The sequence below is a fragment of the Colius striatus genome, chromosome 10 (assembly GCF_028858725.1).
Source record: "Colius striatus isolate bColStr4 chromosome 10, bColStr4.1.hap1, whole genome shotgun sequence".
Taxonomy (NCBI): domain Eukaryota; kingdom Metazoa; phylum Chordata; class Aves; order Coliiformes; family Coliidae; genus Colius; species Colius striatus.
In genome coordinates, this window is record NC_084768.1 from 8237801 (window position 1) to 8256314 (window position 18514).

Genomic DNA, 18514 nt, shown 5'->3' on the forward strand with positions numbered 1-18514 from the left:
CTCTAGAGCAGGCCTGAACAACTTACAGGTGAGGTGCAGTACTGTGAGCAACACTGTGGCTGTGCCTGCAACTGGGGGACAGGTTTCAGTAGCTTCCCCCTTTGGAAATGAAGTTGGGAGGGGTTTGCACTTGCATGGCTGATGTGGCATTTCCAGTGTGCTTGGCTCAGAGCATAGCTGTGCCCACATGTTGCAGAAACTGGTTTAAAGTGAATGCTTGGGTTTGACTCACAGGTTTTGATGTCTTTTTAACTTCAGGTGAGCCAACAGAGTGTCCATAGCCACTTCCACCCTGCCTTTGCTCCGGTCCTCTCTACCTTACAGAACTTTGTCAGCACAAAAAGATCTTCAGCAGATGTGTCTCAGAGAAGCTCAGGTATAATCTGTGCAGCTGTCAAAACAGCTGCATGTTACTTGCTTTATATTTGTGCTGGTTTAAAAGCAAATCTGAATACTTGAATCTGGTTTTCCTGCTCAGCTTCCCAGAAGACATACCACTATTTCTGTTTCCAGACTCAAACACTTTCCAGCAGATGACATTATTTTTATGTCTACTAGGAGAGTAATGGCTCTTCTACTTTTAAGTACAGAATCTCTGCACCTTGCTGTTCCCCAGTGCTTTTGTCAGAGGCTTAACACAGGCAAGGTTCTAACATTAGAAACGGTTTTCTCAGGAAATAAAGCTGCCACCACTTCATTTAGATCTTTGTTGCTCTTGGGTGTATTAAAGGGGTGTTTTGTAATGAGAAATTCACAATGCCCAGTTTGCAGTTTTCAGGTGGAGCAAATGCTAAATCTCCAGCCTGCAGTAGCTTGTGAGGAGCCCGCCTGTCTGTGTCAGAACCTGGTAGCCTTTGCTCACATGTGCAGAAGCAGAAGCTTCTTCTGGCAGTTGGCAAGCACTGGAAGAGATGTGTGGCTTTGTGGGCAGCCTTCCTTGTGCCTTGAAGGCCCTTGCAGCACTGAGAGTGCATGTCTGCATATGCCCTGATTCAGTGTCCCTGGGGCCAGGCTCTGGTGCACCCTGCCTGGAGGAGTTGTAGCTGATACCTGCACAAGCACATGTGCATGGCAGTGAGACATTCACGTGGGTTACCAAGAATCCTTTACTTTTCAAAGAGACTAATTCTGTGTGTTTTCTAAAAGGTTCTTAAAATGATTTGATAGAAGTAGCTGATAGAAGTGAGGGTTGGTGTAGCAGATCCCAGGACCTGACTACACCATCAGCTTGTTAGGCTGTTTAGTCCCAGTTTGATGATTCTTTTGAAGTGTCTTTTTTCCCCCCATTTCCTCTTTTTTCCTCTTTCCCTGTTTCCCCTCTCCCCTTTCTCCTATTTTGGGTACTTCTTAATGTCCTATGTCTAGATACATACCAGCCAGACCTCCTGGGTGTCTATTTACTAACACAGCACAAATTAGAAGAGGAAATCAATGGAACCTCAGCAGTCTCAGTCTAGCCATGTGCCTTACCCCTTTGTGGTGGGGCAGCTGTGATTTATGAGTAATAAGCCAGTCTTTAATTGACTGAAATGCAGAGTAGGGCTTTTCCTCAGTGCTGCTGTTCAATAGGCTGCACGTCACAGTGGCATCTGTCAGCAGGCAGTGATATCCACATTCATCTCTGGGTGAAGCAAAAACCCCGTCCTCCTCATGAGCAGCACTGACTGCTTTGGCACAGGAAGGCTCTGCCTCTGCTTGGTGATAATTCTGACTAGGCAGCAAGGGACCATTGTCACCTGACAGTGTTATCTCTTAATTATATTATCTCTTAATTACAGAAGCTAATTGTTTGTTTCTTTATTAGTAGGAGCCGATATGGGCCCAAGGACTGTGGAGATAACGAGGGTCAGTGAGTTATTTTCTATCAATTCAAAAAGCTGACACCTTTAGCTGAAGCTGTCAATTTTTGTAGCATCTCATGGAAGTGAAATGGCCCCATTTCTGTTTGGGATAGGTGGCTGGGTGTGTAACGGCTCCTGTGTGTGTGAGGATGCGTGGCTGCCATCCCTACCTGTTTTCTCCCTGTTCAATAAATCAAATGAGTCAGTACCTTGAACACTGACCTTTACAAGTTGCTGCAGTTGCAAATGGTTTGTTCTCCTTTGTTGTAGGGACCAAATGATGCACTTGGCATCAGCATAGCAGGAGGGAAAGGAAGTCCATTAGGAGATATTCCCATCTTCATCGCTATGATTCAAGCCAGTGGTGTGGCTGCACGTACCCAAAGACTCAGAGTGAGTAGAGGCCTCCGCTCCAGGTTTCCTGTTTCATCTGCTATGTGACTCATGGGGAAGGTCCCTCAAGCACTTCTATATATGCCATCACTTTGACAATGTCTTATAGGTTGCTCTGCCTCTTCTTATGTAAAAATAAACCAACCAACCAACCAAAAACCCAAACCTGCCCTTCTCTTTTCGTTATTATGCATTGTGGGTTAATAGCAGTCATTGGCCACATTGGAACAGTGATGTTAAGAGAAAACATAGAATCAATGTTCTTTGGATGTAGATCCTTATCTAGGCCCAGGGAGGGCAGCCACGGGCTCTCTGGAAACCACAGGCCTTTGGGGGAACTGCAGGCTGGGTGTCATTTAGAGCTCAAACCAGGTACAAACATGATCAGAAGTCAGTTGTTTGACCTTAAGACCCTCATAAAGAAATGCCAAAATGAGGCACTTGGAGCAGAGCCGCAGGGCATGTGGGTTTGCACGAATGCCCGTGGTGAGCACTTTCCATTTTGAAGAGAATTTCAATCATTAGAACTGAAAAGAACCATTATGCAGCTACATGGGATTGCTTTGGCCCATGAGATCATCAGTACATGCTGCTTTGTTCATGCCATGTGTCTCACAGAACACAAGATACTAAGTGTCAGGGTCAAGATCATTTTTATGTAGGAGAAGAAAAAGAAATCATCCAGGTTAATTAGATTATGATCAGAAGTGCCGGCTTTCCTATACTGCATTCAGCATGTACGTGCATAGTCTGTGAGGATATGAACTGCCTGCACATATGGACACAAAAAATCCTTTGTGGGTGGGAGGACAGCAGTGAGTATCTCACTCTCTCTGCTTGCAAATGGAAATAGGCAAATACAACCCATCTTTGTTTCTCTGATCACATTGTTATTTCTAAAAAGTCCACATTGTTGTTACTTTGAGGAATGGCAAATGATCACTAGCCATGCAGAATTCTCACCAAAGGGATCCTGCAAAAGAGAAGCAGCACTGTGCAGTGCCAAGTTCACGAGGAATTTTAAGCATTCTTAATTTTAATTTTCCCTAATGCTGGTAATTTTCCATTACTGTTGTACTTTTAGGTTGGAGATCGGATTGTCAGTATTAATGGGCAACCTTTGGATGGGCTGTCTCATGCAGATGCCGTTAATCTACTAAAGAATGCTTATGGGAGCATTATCCTGCAGGTATGGTGATAAATTGAACATGCAGCTGCATGAGGGTAGATAAATGGCATTCAGGAAGGGAAAAAAAAAACAGCAAACCCTGAGCATCACTGGCACAAGGCATCACAGAGTTGCTGGGTGCTTGCTGATGGGAATTACACAGAATAAAAGCAAGAAATAATATTCATTCAAAAATTCTTGATTGCCATTCATGCAGGCTGTGAGCATGATTGTATGAAAGCGTAACAAAGAGAACAAAATGACTTGTTGCTACACATGATAAATCAACAAGCTTCCAAGTTGCTGGGCGTTTTTAATTGGAAGTTAACTGGGAACAAGAGATGATGTGTTATGTATGTGGAAACTAGAGTGTGACCAAACTGCCCACAGTGTTAATTTCCTTGTTCTTGAAAGAGGGAGAAGAAAGAAATGCTAGCAGCTCTTAGTAAAAATGATAGCATCACCAGTAAGACAGTGCTGCCTAGAACTGATTATTCTACAGGTAATGAATAACAACACTCGAGAAAGAAAACAGTGTTATCACCACCATGTTTATGTGTTAGCTAAAAGGAAGACGTGTTCTGCCACTTTGGTTCTAAACTGCTGCTTGCCAGTATATTCCTCTATAGCTTATTTTTATGTTTACACAAAGAAATGGGGAAAATACTTGCTAGAGATGATTCAAAATGCTGCTCATTTGCAGAATTACCGTAACAATTGGGAAACAAGCTGAAAACATACCACTAAAATCTAGTCTTCTTTATCGTCACAGCATGTTGGGTCGGAACATATCGTGAGAGATTTTTGCAAGCTTCTTGCTTGCATTACAACACAACTGTGACTATAAAAAATGGGGAGGGGAAAGGAACTGGAATGGTAATAAACTTAGGTTTAGACTTGCTTATTCTTTGTTTTGTCTGTGTGTGAACTGCTGACCTGGAAAGCGATGAGCCAGTTCCAGAACAGATGGTGTATTTGTGTGGTTCCGTTGAAGTCAAAGCAAATACACAGACATACACCAGCTGAAGGATTTTCTGTTAAATTATAGTTATCATAGTGTTACTAATGTTGAGTAGTTTCACTTTTCATGTCAACAGTATTCCCTGAATGGGAAAATGAAAGCTTGCTGCAGAGCCCAGAACCGCTCACGGTGAAAGCTGTAACACGGCGTATTCCACCTCATCATGCATTTAAAAATATTCCTGTTGAGGCACACTGGCAGCTGGTCACTCACACAAATAAAGAACTTCTTCTAGAAATGTCTCTGGGTTTGTCCCTTTAGATAGGCTTCATGCTTTTTGCAGATGATGTGGGTCAATTCTGAAAGAAGAGAGTCGATTTTCCTCTCTTTAAAAACCCGCTCTGTGAAACTGGGATGTTGTATTTTAATACTGTCAGGGAGTGGTGTCCAAGGTCTGCCTTGAGCACGGTGATGCAGTTACAGGTACTTCTCAATCCCCAGGTTGCTTTGTTTGTTGTTGTTATTAAAACAATCTAACTGGAGTGATCCTATCACTGTGATAATCGTGACTGATGTGCCATTAAGTAATTCCATTTATTATCAGGTTAGGCCACTTCATGGCAAACTGCTTTGAAAGGTCAGATAATTGCATTCAGTGGTGTGGAAAGGCTTATTATCAGGATGTCCTGGGAAGGATGGGAAAGGAGTTTGCAAATGCTGTTTGCAAATGGGAGATTAGGGTCTCGGGGGAACAATCATCCTTTTCGGCTGTTTTGATGCTTTGGTTTAATTTAATTTCTTTTCTGCAGGTGTAGTAATGAGATAAGGGGAAGCTTTTTTACAAGGTTGTTGAACTCTGATACATTCTTACTGCCAACTGAAGATTTTTGAATATAGATTTATTTTGCCCTTGTTTTATTTGACAACAGAACACAACAAATACTGGCTGGCACCTTTTCCCCTGCTGCAACAGGGAGGGAAACTTAACGGTGTCTTTGCTGCCTGAGCCAGGGGCGGCTATCTTGTCTGCTGGACCCACTTCATTTAGGGCATCTGAGAAGCTGAGTCCTGGGATGCAAAATTTGCATGAGACCTAATCTTCCTTCCTAGAAGAAGGAGCCCTCTTGGCTCCAAGTGATTAGGAAGAAGGAAGTATTGTTGTGGAAGAACTGTGAGCATTCATTTAAAACAGGGAGAGGATTTATAGAATGGATTCTTTTCTTTCCAAAAGGTACCTTTCCCTTAAGCCACGTTCACAGCAAGAAGTGGGAAAAGTAGCTCTTAACTTTGGTAACACAAGAGCACAGATAGTTATAGGGTATATTGATGGTATACTTAGTGAGTGTTTCTCACTGTCTCTGAGCCGAGCAAACGTCAAGCAGAGGATCTCTCATCAGGAGGAGATAGAGTCAGGGGATAGCCATGGCATGCAAGTGTTAGCAAGTTGATGGCTTTTCTACTGCAAATATTTCCAATCCAAAATACTTCAAAATGATTTCCTCAGATTTTCTTCCAGAAAAAAGAAAGCAAAAAAAACCCCAAAATCAGCCTGCAGTGAAAGGTTAAAATGAAAGACTGGAGTGGGCATCGACACTTTGTGTTTAATAAACTTCAGTGTGCAAGGAGCTGTTTTCTCGACACTGCTCTACCTCACGTGCACAACATGGATGCGATCGCTTTAAACAGCCTGAGGAATCTGCCCCACACGCTATCTAAATGTCATTAAGTCTGTTGGTTACTGTGTGGTGGTAATTCATGACGGTTTCAGAACAATGCAGGAGCCAGAACTGGGAAGTTAACGAGTCCACTTTGTTGGATTTGTGCTGGAAATTGCAGAAAAGTTGAAACCAAAGATTCGTTTCTTCCCTGCTCAGCAAACAAACCCGTCTGAGGGATTTCAGGGCCTGTGCCCAGGAGTCCCTTGAATCTCTGTATTTGGTTAAAGCTAAGGTGCTCTTTGTGAGAGACCTTTCCTTTCACCTTGTGTTGACTCAGATGTATCTATTTCCTTGACAAAGTTACCTCTTTCTCTGCATTATCTGCTCCTCTCTGCTCAGCAAGCAAAAGCTGCAGAGCAAAGTTTGCGTGGCTACTGTTAACTCTGTTAGTTGAAAGGGCTGATTTGGTGGGAGATTCGAGAGAGTAGGACTTGTGTTTGAAATTTGCTTGGAATAAAAAAACCCTCAACAAATTATTTTGCTAATATATCAACTATTTTCTACATGATTGGGCTGGTTGACAATCAACTAACCATGAGCCAGCAACGTGCCCTCGTGGCCAAGAAGGCCAATGGCATCCTGGGATGCATCAAGAAGAGTGTGGCCAGCAGGTCAAGGGAGGTTCTGCTCCCCCTCTACTCTGCCCTGGTGAGGCCTCATCTGGAGTCCTGTGTCCAGTTCTGGGCTCCTCAGCTCAAGAGGGACAGGGAACTGCTGGAGAGAGTCCAGCACAGGGCCACCAAGATGATCAGGGGACTGAACATCTTTCGTACAAGGAAAGGCTGCGGGAACTGGGGCTGTTTAGTCTGGAGAAGAGGAGACTGAGGGGAGATCTTATTAACATTTATAAATATCTAAAGGGTGGGTGTCAGGAGGCTGGGACATCCCTTTTTTCTATTGTATCTAGCAACAGGACAAGTGGTGATGGGATGAAGCTGGAACACAAAAGTTCCATTTAAACATAAGAAAAAACTCTTTCAAGGTGAGGTGAGGGAGCCCTGGCACAGGCTGCCCAGGGCGGTTGTGGAGTCTCCTTCCTTGGAGGTCTTCAAGACCCACCTGGACATGTTCCTATGTGACCTGATCTAGGTGAACCTGCTTCTGCAGGGGAGTTGGACTAGATGCTCTCTAAAGGTCCCTTCCAACCCCTACCATTCTATGATTCTATGATTTCATTGCATTCTTCTGTTTAGGTCGTGGCTGACACCAACATCAGTGCTATTGCTACCCAGCTGGAGAGCATGTCTGCAGGATGCAACCTCAACTCTTCTTCTGAGCATCCTTCTGAAGATCCCGAGTAAGTCTGTACTCAGTCTTCATAACTGAGGGGGATTTCTGTGTGCCATGCAAGGGAAAAGCCTAGGCTGGTGAAAGATGTCTCTCTTGTTGCTTTTCTCTTTCATTTTCCATCACCTTTAAAAGGAAAACTGTGACCTGTCCAAGCTGATTATGGACTCGTGTCCATCTTCACCTGGTGACAGAAATTACTTGAGTAAACAAGCACAAAATGTGTTAACAAGCACTGGTTCTGGACATTTTTCAAAAACCTTATCTCTCCTTTTCTCATATATTAAGCTGACAAGATAGTTCTGTCCCTGTCTGTTGACTTCCTTGCCTGAAAGGAGCTACTGCCGTAGCCATTTGCAATAACTTATCATTGGCAGACTAAGGCAAGAGGTGTTAGAAGCCTGATATCAGAGAGAAATGCTTCAGAACTTTGTCCCAGAACTTTGTCTTTTGAATCTTTTTAGCTTTAAAATCTGAAGACAAAAAAATAACAACCCAAACTGTTTAAAATGTTTCTGCTTACAGCACTTTTGTGGTGATGGAAGTTAGACCTGGCCATACATCATTCTCCATTGTCTGCTTTTTAAGGCAGCTGAGAGCATGCCAGTTACCATTTTGAAATCCATTCCATCTTCATTTGGGTTCATTATCTTCATTATGGTCTTTGTTTTCATTCTTTGAGTCGTTATATTTGTTTTAAGAAGCTGAGATGCAAAGTTGCTGCCCTACCTCAGGGGTTTTGGAGTATAAAAGTTAAGCTATTTACGCTGCATTCTCTCGTCTTACAATGTGAGATACTTGTTTTTATTGCTGCTCTCAGAGGAGAATTGCTTACTTCACAAAAGGATTTGTATTCTCTTTTTATACCAAATAGTAAGGGAATTTGAATGTGAAAATGAGAAGCAGAATTAGGTAGGTGTATGCATTGGTTCTGTCCTAAAGAAATGGCCTGATGCTGGTCATCACAGGCTGCACCTTTGTAGAAGTGGAAGATGCCAAACAACATTCATCCCCACTTTTTCTTCCTGAATATATAGAAATTACTTTTTCAAATTTGAGGTGAGTGTATATATGAGTGATCTAAATTCCACCAAAAGTCTTCCTTTGCTCGAGCTGGACAGAAAGAGCCCCTGAAGAGCAGTTCAGGCTCTAAGCGATGTGCGGCCTGAGGGGCTCTCAGGGGTTATAAGGCACAGGGGTTTAGGTTCCATATAGGTTGTTAGAAACCAGCCCAAAGAGCCTGCAGGAGAGCTGAGACTCCAAACACACGTGTTTCTGGCTGTACCCTGTCTATTGGACTCATTCCTCTGAAGTCATAAAATTATGCTGGAAGGAAATGGTTGCAGTTGCCACTTAGGCACAGTAAAGATGTGAGCTTGGCTACTAAGAGAGCAAACTCTCCTTCCCTTAAGTGCAGTGACTGCAGATGAGGGCAGACTCACTTCTGCATCAGAGATAAGGGCTCTTGTTGAGCTCTTGTTACAGACAAGTCCTTTCAAAGTGAGGGTCTGAAGGCCAGGGAGCAGCGCTCGCACCGCGGGCTGTCAGGAGGGTGTTTTGGTGCGAGGGCCAGAGACATGCTTTGAGACTGGGTGGAAAACTTCTTAATAGAGAAATTTCTCTCTAAGTGTTCCTTCTGCATAAAGTCCCCAGAGTCAGACATTGCTATTCTAAGTGATATTTATTGTGTTTCCAGAGCACCTCAGCCTAAGATTATTACTTTGGAGAAAGGCTCTGATGGACTGGGATTTAGTATTGTAGGGGGGTATGGAAGTCCCCATGGAGACCTGCCCATTTATGTCAAGACTATATTTGCCAAGGTATCTTTCTTTTTTTTGTTTTGTTTTAACCTCCCTTTTTCTGTATTATCTTTAAAAATAAACCTAAGATTTGGCTTGGATAATATATTACGTAGTAGAAAGCAAAATGTACTGTCTAAGTACATTGATGTGAGCAGACCCAGAACTCACAGCCGGCTCCTCGGTTTATATTTCACATCACTGATGGCTGAAACAAGATACTTTATCTCAGCAAAATTGCTCTGTGTACTCGGGAAACTTGGTTTATATGTTCAAATATTTATAAGGCAGTTGTATACCTGTAAATCTCGAAGTGCCTTCTGGTGAGGTACAGAGGCATCGCTTTTCCCACTGCACAGGAGAGGAGGTGGTTGCAGAGGTGCTGTATCTTTGCTGCAAAACCAGCAATTAGCTCCTGTACTCAGGTAGTCACCTCAAGGAGAGAAAGATGAAAACACTGTGCCTCTTGGCTTGATAATGGATTGGCTCACACACCAGTCCTGGCTTTAGTTCTTCTCCCTTGCTTCCAGCTTCTCCCTCACACCTCTCCATGTGCTGGAGCCGATCACAGCACGGCTGTCTCAGCCCATCTCTGATCCCAACCTTGAGCCTCAGGGGAGGACTTGGGGGTCCCAGCCAGGCACAACAGCAGCTATGGGCACCGAGGGTGAGGAAGGGCCATAGTACAGCTCAGTCCAGCCCCTAGAATGGCCACTGGGCTGGAGGGAGAAGTGCCCCTTTTCTCACCCATCCCATTGCTACAAAGGTGCGTGGCGTGGGCCAGCAAGATGCATCAGGCATGACTGGGTGAAGAGAGTTCTGGAAGTGGAGAGGAGGAAAGGAAAACAGTGGGAATTAGGGATACTTTCCATAAAATAACTTTGAAGTCCATCACGCACAGTTACTTGTCCTGTGCCTACTTGCTCTCACTCGTGTCAGCACTAGAGCTGGAGTAGATGAGATAATTAAGAAGAGTTCATCTGAAGGCAGGGCAGAAAGTCCTGATGCTGGGATTCTGGGGCTCAAACCACAAATACCTGGTCTTTTTACAAAGATATTGTGTCTTTAAACTGATGCTTAGATTAAATTTCTAGATGTGAGCACAGCTGAGAGACCCCGAAGAATACACTTACAGGCACTGGTGGGGCTATGGAACAGGCGCAGGCACCGTGAGCCAACCTCTGGGCAGGGCAGGTCTCAGGATTTAGAGAGAAGAGCTGCACTGAGGCTCTTTATCTCAGGAAGAGAACAGCCATTTCTAAAGGTCTGTGGGAGCTTCTCAGGCCCTTCCATGTAGCCCAGCCCCATCCGGGGCTTAGGCAGCTCTGCCTCCCTCTCCCTCCCCACGCTGTAGCTTGTTTCTCAGCACTGAATGTGGAGTACCTTTAAAATCTGCTTTAACAAGCCTCTCCGTACTCCTAAAAGCCAGAACCAGTCTTTCCACTGCAGTTTTTTCAGGTATGAGCCAATTCTCCTCTTCCCAGGGGTGTATCACCCACCTACCCTGCCCCAGACCTTAGAGGCTTGGATGAGCGGCGGGCGGTGGTTGAGGCACTCAGGGACATTTCAGCCACTCAGTCTCTTCCCACGCCCTCCTCTCAGGGTGGGATCTCCAGTGCCACATCCCTCCTCATCTCACCCATCAGCACTGTGAGCCGTGGTGCCGGTGCCGCTGGGCGCTCACTCACCAGCCGCTTTGCGCTTCGCAGGGGGCAGCGGCGGCCGACGGGAGACTGAAGCGCGGCGACCAGCTGCTGGCAGTGAACGGGGAGGCTCTGGAAGGGGTGACCCACGAGCAGGCTGTGGCTGTCCTGAAGCGCCAGAAGGGGACTGTGACGTTAACGGTGTTATCGTGAGCCGAGACAACCAACCATCGTCATTGCAGAGCATCAGCAGAGCCGTAACGGCGCCTGAGCGCTGGGTGGGATGGAAGGCAAACCCTGGCACAACCCAGTCGCTGCTCACCCCGCTGCCAGGGAGGGGAGTGTGCATCTCCAGCTTCAGTTAGCCTTCATCAGCCTTCCTCACCACCCTCCCCTGCTTCTGGTGGCTTTTGAGGTTTCTCAGGACAAGTTTAATTAAGAAACTTCAAAGAACAATACCCATTATTTATCCACGGGTTCATCCCCACGAGCCTGAGCCCCGCTCACAGCTGCCGACCCTGGGATCGGGTTCGCACACCAAAGAGGATTTACATCGTCTACTGATCTCATCTGATGAGCAGGAATAAACGCCGAGTGACTTGTCATCTCACTCATGATTTACTTACGCTAATTGTCCTTTCAAGTACGCCAGAAAACATTAGCAATGTAATTAAATTACCACTGTTCCAAATGATGAAATATCAAATTCTCCTCTGGGAAATTATTTGTGCTCGGCACAGTAAGTCTGATAGTCAAACGTGAACTTCCCATGTTTATCTCTTTGGGTAGGTCCATGGAAGTTAGTCAGAGGCAATTACTGTGATGTGTCAATTTGCAGCCTTTAGCATGAAAAATAAACTAGGGCAGAGGGATATTTGGGGTGGGGTTTTTTTTAGGCTTTTAAAATGTTTGGTCTTTCTCAGATATTTAGGCAGCATGAACAGCAACAACCTGTCTCCTTCTATTCTAATTATGTTTTTAGAGGAGGAGCGTGCTGATAGACACGTTGCATACAAAGGCAGTTGCTGTGCCAAGTTGCAGCATAATTGTTCATCCTGAAACTTTAATGAAGACAAAAAGTTTGCCTCTGCAACGTGATCCCGTAATTCTTGCAGTGATGGTGAGCAGTCCCTCTGCACCTTGTCTTTAATGCTAGATGAAGTTAATCCAAACCAGCAAACCGCTTTCCACTTCCAAGAGTCTTCCCAGGATCAGATAGTGCAGGAAAAGGCTTTCACGGATCACAGAGGATGCTTCCCCTCCAGGGCTGCTGGAGTCTGATTTTGGATAATACCAAATAATACGCCGTCCCCCCGGGGCTGGAGGCTGCGCCCATCCTCCCTGGGGCAGAGCATGCAGAAGGGGCTGCCTCAGCCCCCTCCAGTGAGTTCAGTGGCTCAGGCAAAGCCCCCAGCTATTCTTTTGGTTGAAGCTAGGCCAGGTGAGTATGTGTTGAAACCCTCCAGGAGTCTTCCCAAGGCCTGTCCCGCTCTGCATGGTGGAGATTGAGGTGCGGCAACATTCAGCCAACACAAAGCACCTTGGTTACGTGTCACAGCCATTCCTGCACTTGGTTATATGACCATAGGTTTAATGATTTAACAAATTAATTTGGCAGGCAGATTAATAGCAATTCAAGTCGTTGTGGTTTAATCTTCCTATCCAGAGGTGCAGTAGGGTTTTAGAGGAAGCAGCCCAGCCTGATTTGGTGTCTTTGGTAAGATTTGTAAGGATGCTGTAGCTGGGAGAAATGAAAGGGAGGTAGGGGAATTGCATATCATTTTATGTGAAAAATCCCTGGAATCACGTGGCGAGAGGATCCAAAACCTCCAGCATAACAGCTGAGCAGTGCAAGGTTTGTGTTAAAGCTGCTGGTGTTGGGGCTGTTTTGGCTGGAGTTGAGTATTTCCCCATTTGAGGTAAAAGAACAGGTACTGAAACTATACTGAAGCAGGCAAACTGTGACTGGCTCTGCTTGAAAGGATTTCCCTTATTTCATGGAAGAGTTTTCTTTAGGTAATCACAAAGTGCTTTTAGTCTGCAGGGACAATGAGCGTTCCATTAACGTGCCTGGAGGAGACTTCACGCTCTCAGTGGGTTCCCACTGTACAGTTTGGTTTGCCAAGTGAAGCGTTGGCGGAACTTTGGTTGTAGATGCACAGAAATAGGTCCAGATGTGATGAACTGGAGCGTTTTTAACACAGTACCTTTGGTTGCAGAAGTGGCCAAGATATGCAGGAGTTGAAGGCATGCAGGGGAGATGTGAAGAGGTTCCCTCGGAAATAGTGTATGGAATTTATGACCAAAATGTAATGATTTCCCTCTCTGCCCATGGTTTTGCAACCGTTGCATTCCTACTTTAAGATGTTGCCACATTTAATCTATGAAGTTTTACATGGCTCTTTATTAGCCTATTATGCACATACTGTTCATATACATAAAGAATAGCATTTATGGGCTGAGATATTTTGCAGTTCTCGTTGCTCAGAATGAGAGAGAACATTTTCTGCTTCTCGTAATTTGCACTTTGTGTGTTGAATATATATTACTGCCAACAATTATATTGCAGCTAACTGATAAACCAGTGACCACGCAGAGGAGCGTGTGCAATGTGTACAGGACCAAGCCAGATAATTGAATGTGCATTATGCTTGTCTGGGTTGAGGTGTTCTGGTTTTCTGTGCAAAGGAAAAAGCAATTAAACCTCCTGATTGTATGTTTATGTATATCAGTGAAATGAGACATTTTATGACTTCAAAGGTTCTAAATAAAGCTCAGTTACGTAAGCAGTTGTGCTTTGTTTTTGTATTCAAGTCACTGTTAAAGTCTGTTATTGCACTAGAGACCTCAGTTTGACATCCCAAGCAGGGATGGATTGCTGCAGGAGTGCTGTGTGACAGCCCAATGTGGTGAGTATCTCCCCAGGCCCTGTGTCCAGGGAGCAGGATCAGTCACAGGGAGCCTTCCCCTTCACGTCTGCCCTCCATCAGAAAGCTACAGAATTCCAGAATGGTGAGACTGGAAGTGACCTCTGGAGCTACTCCAGCTCAAGACCCTGCTGCAGCAGGTTCCCCTCGTTCAGGGGGCACAGGAACGTGTCCAGATGGGTTTGGAAACCTCCCAGGAAGGAGCCTCCACACCCTCCCTGGGCAGCCTGGGCCAGGGCTCCCTCACCTCAGCACCAAAGGAGTTTCTCCTCCTGTGCCAGTGGAGCTTCCTGTGTTCCAGCTTGTGCCCGTTACCCCTTGTCCTGGCACTGGCCACCACAGAACAAAGACTGGCCCCATCATTCTCCACACCCACCCTTTAGGTATTTATCAGCATTGATAAGGTCCCCTCTCAGCCTTCTCTTCTCCAGGCTGGACAGCCCCAGGGCCCGCAGCCTTTCCTCCTCACAGGGATGTTCCAGGTGCCTCAGCATCTTGGTAACCCTGCACTGGCCTCTCTCCAGCAGTTCCCTGTCTCTCCTTTCAGGTGGATGTACCCTGGTAAGTAGTTTTTAGTCAGGGGAACACCAACATGGTCTCGATGGAGAGACCAAGGATGTAGTGCATGGGCAACAAACTGGGGGATGAAGTCACAGGTGGCTGTTATTGTGCCAGGAGAAATCCAAATTAACAGGAAGGGTGCTCACAGGAGGAGCAGCCATACCACAGGCATCTCACAGCCTTCAGAGTGGCCTCTCACCACCACTTCGACTCGTGTGCCAGTGGGAAGGGTGCCTTCACCTGAAAGAATGTCCCTTCAACTGAAAGAACTGGAATCACTTACTGCTGCACAGGTATAAAACAGTTTTTACAGTTGTACAGAGCATTGATACATAATTCCACTATCATCTTTCTCCAAAGCCTGACAGGCCTCATTTAGCTGTATTTACACTCTGGTTAAACTCTGTCATGGTCCTTGTTTTTCCTCTTAGCAGCAAGGGACATTTTGTGCTCCAACACGCAGTCCTGGGATCACAGGACCTTTGATGGTGGCAGCAAATCAGAGGGATCTGTGTTCTACTGCATCCCAAATGGAAAACGAACAAGGATCACCTTGACTTTGCCTTCAGCCTTGTCCAGGTGGGTTCTGAGGTCTCTGCTGTCATGTCTGGAGTTCCCAGTTCCTGAACAAACAGGCAAGTAACAGTAGTGGCTTAAATAAAAACTCTTTATATTTGATAGCACAGCCCCTGCTCTTAGATTTTAGCTCCGTAACTGCTCAGTTAAGTGTAAAATCACATCTTAAGACCTCACTGATGTAGGGTTATTCTGCTGTGCTTCCCATCTGGGGTGCTCTGGGCAGGATGCTTTTCCTTTCCCTCACGTGCCAGGTAACAAGTTTTCACTCCAGAAATGGCAGGATGCTGCAGTGGCTTTCACAAGCTGGGCAGCGAGCTGCCACGAGAGGAGACAAACCAAAACAGGTCCTCCAAGGTCTCATTTTTCCTGAGGAAAATGGACTTTTGGGGAGGCTTACTTGTTTGTTCTGAGGATGGCCTCTTTCATCTCATAAAGCCCTTTGTTGGCTTTTTAGTTTTCTTCGTTTTCAATGCTTTGATGTGCAGGTATGACAGACCATCTGTTGTAAGTGTAGAAAATGGGTTTCTTCTGGCACTCTGGGAGCTCATTTGCTGCGGGTTCTGGTTTGTTGGTATACAGCAGAAAAGGAGCTGCAGTTAAATTGCATTGCACTGTCCTTCCCTCCTTTCCCCTCTCAGCCAGGTAGGCTTTTTTATAGGCTTGTTTTCATTCAAGGAAAAAAAAAGCCACTGGATGCTTTGTGTACAGCAGTGACCCTAAGGTGCAAACTCAGGGTTAATGTCACTGTGGGTGGGAGCAGGTGAGAGCAGCTCAGGCCAAGGCAGTGGTAAGGGCTGACAGCCTGAGTGCTGCAGCTGTGTGCAGAGCCCCTGGGCTGAGCTGGGCCCTACAGGCTTTCCCCTGCTCCTGCCACAGCAGCTCACGAGGTTAAACTCCATCTCCAAGTAGAGAACTTATGGAGAGAGTGCAGCAAGTAGCCAGATGACAGAAGGCCCTGGCTGTAGCGGCTCCCGGAGTTGTGCTCCCACTTCTTCTGCTGAAATGGCACTAGATGGAGCAATTGACAAAATATTGTAGTTGTGGTGCCTTCAGCCCAGGCTTGCTGGGCCCTGCAGAGGGGCTGCCTCAGGGGCTGCTCGCAGGGTGCTGTGTCCTCTCAGCCCAGTCCAGGAAAGACAAACTCCCAAGCCTCCCAGCTGGCTTTTCCCCGTGCCAGAGAGGTGGGTGCTGTGAACGGATGAAACACCTGTTGACCACATCCAGAGGTGTTTTTAGGAAATGAAATCGTAGTCCATCTCATGCTGAGAACTGCCCTCCAGCCCTGGCAAAAGCAGTGCCAAGCAGCCCCTCCAGGCCAAGCCATGGGGCCAGGATGGGGTGTGAGGATCAGAGGAGCTGAGCCAAGGCACGTCCCCGTGGGCCTGGGAGCAGCCTGTTGATTTAATTAACCGTGGAGATTGTGTTCACCGGTTGCATGGGGCTCTGTGCACAGGGGAGCTGAGGTGGTCTGCTTTCTCCCTCTGCTTTGAACGTGACCACAGCTTGGTTTCACAGACCACTGGAGGTATCTTGCCCTGCTCTCCCAGTGTCTGAGTGCCCCTAGGGCCCCTGGTGCCCCACAGACTGAGGATACCTGGTATTTACAGTACAAGAAATGAGTTAACCTTTAACAAAAGCTGGCTGCAACATTTAAAGTAGTCTGGACAATGTTAGCAAATTCCTGCAATTACTCCCTCCCCTTTTCTGCACTATATGGTCTCCTGCCAATGCTGAGGAGCCATCTGCATCCCCACAGCTGGGACAGAGCCCCCTTTGCCATTGCTTTTCCCAGCCAGAGGCCCTCTGCCCCTCACCCAAGACCCAGGATGGTTCTGCAGGCACTGAGCACAAGGCAGTCTTTTGTCCGGGGCTGTGGGATCACAGGGGCTGCGCATTTCACCATGGCCCCAGCGTTTTCATTCCTCACATATCTTGCAGCTGATGTCAGGACTGTGTGGGGGCAGCCATGGGGGCTGTCCTGCTTCAGGGGGGCACAGCACAGCCACATCTCCATGTTTTTCCCCCCTGAAATGTCTAGGTCTTGCCCTCCAAGCCAAGTGCTCCCCGGCAGGCAGCTCTCCTACACCTTGGCAGCTTGAAGGGGCTGGGAGGAATGATTTGGGATCATCTGGTTCTCAGCAAGGAGGCGGGAGCTGTCGGCTGCTGTTTCTTTTGTGTCACATCTGGAGTGGGTACTGACACCAAAGCACATGCAAGAGGCAGCTGGTTGGGGTGAGCGCTGCACGAGGCTCTGTCTGGGGCCCTGAGGAGAGTGGGGGGCAGAGCAGGGGAGGGGACAGCCCCAGGGGCTGGGGTTCTGCTCCCCACAGGGCCTGGCAGCCCCTGCATCCTCACACACCACTTGGATGTACTTCTGCTTCAAAACAAAGCCTAGAACTGGAGCTGGCAGGAGGCATAGGATGGTTTGGGGTGGAAGGGATCTCCAAAGGTCATATGTCCAGCCTCCTCCCTGCAATGGGTAGGGATATCAACTGGATCAGGTTGCTCAGAGCCCTGTTCAACCCTTAAATGTTTCCAGGCCTCCCAGGTGGCCCTTGGGGGGAGGTGGCTGTAGTTTCTCTGTCATCTCCCCTTGGGCACTGCCATCCTCATCCCCCTTCTGTCCCCGAAGCGCTCAGTGACCAGCATCATGCTCAGGCCATCCTGGCATCCCCAGGGCATCCAACAGCATGGGGCCGGGGGGACAATGTCTGGGTGGCAGAAAGGTCTCTCTGAAGGTTATCAGTAAATTAGAGGGGGAAAAAAAAAAACCCACAATCACTGGCAGTCATCCTATTTTCAGTCCTGGTACATAGAGATGCTGAGGGCTACACAGAGTGATGTGGTTCTCTATGGCCATGGGGGTGCTCTGGAGGGGCCTGTCAGAGTCCCTGCTCCCCTCCTTGCAGCAAGAGAGAGGAACACACTAGAAATTACCATAAGGAGAGTGGAAAAATCATGTTCCATGTTCAGCTGAGTTTCTTGTCTTTCATTCCCTTCCTAACAAATCAGCTCCTAGATGGTGGGCCTGTAAAGATCATTAGATTACTTTCTTTCCTTGCTGTGACTTAACTATCTCTATTTGTATTGTACAGCACTCACACTGGGGAGATATTTTTGCTAGCCTATATTTGGTTTGGTCTCCACCATGATATCAAAATAAATAAACTGAGGTTGGCTCTTGAGCACCGAGATCCCACAGAGGACGTTCCCTTGGTTTTGTGCGATCTGGTGCTTGCACAGGGGGATGTTGGGCACCAGGAGATGCCAAAGGCAGCATCAGACCTGCCACAGTCCCTCAGGGCCTGTGTGAGTGGAGGAGCTGCTCTGGGGAGTCACCCCACGGGAGTTGCTTCTCCCTGGGGAGACGGTTTGAGGGGAAAAGTGGAAATATGATGCAAAGGAATGAAAATAAACATTCTGGGGATGTAGTTAACCAGCCTGGGCTGCAGGGATGGGAACACAAAGGAAAGGGGGATGTGGAGGGGGGCAGGGGAAAGGCAGCAAAATCTGTGTTTCCTCACTGCAGAGCTGCTGCAAGCCCCCAAAATAACGTGCCCTGGAGCTCTTCTTCCCAAGGCATTTGAAGCAGGAGGAGGCAGGCGCTTCCAAAAGCTGCCCTGATCCTTAGCAGAAA

The 18514-nt window shown here is 46.9% G+C and overlaps 1 protein-coding gene across 5 annotated transcripts in view; it reads left to right on the top strand.

Moving 5' to 3' along the window:
- PATJ (PATJ crumbs cell polarity complex component) overlaps positions 1-13596 on the top strand; it is a 157516-nt gene extending 143920 nt beyond the window's left edge. For 3 of the 5 annotated variants that reach the window (XM_062003244.1, XM_062003242.1, XM_062003241.1), the window contains exons 39-45: positions 259-376; positions 1805-1845; positions 2112-2234; positions 3319-3423; positions 7275-7378; positions 9065-9188; positions 10877-13596. In XM_062003244.1, coding sequence (XP_061859228.1) covers positions 259-376; positions 1805-1845; positions 2112-2234; positions 3319-3423; positions 7275-7378; positions 9065-9188; positions 10877-11023 — 762 coding nt within the window. In that variant the 3' untranslated portion in view covers positions 11024-13596. The remainder of the gene's footprint in view (positions 1-258; positions 377-1804; positions 1846-2111; positions 2235-3318; positions 3424-7274; positions 7379-9064; positions 9189-10876) is intronic. The other 2 variants (XM_062003245.1, XM_062003246.1) reach the window with 2 other exon arrangements.
- The last annotated feature ends 4918 nt before the right edge of the window (positions 13597-18514 follow it).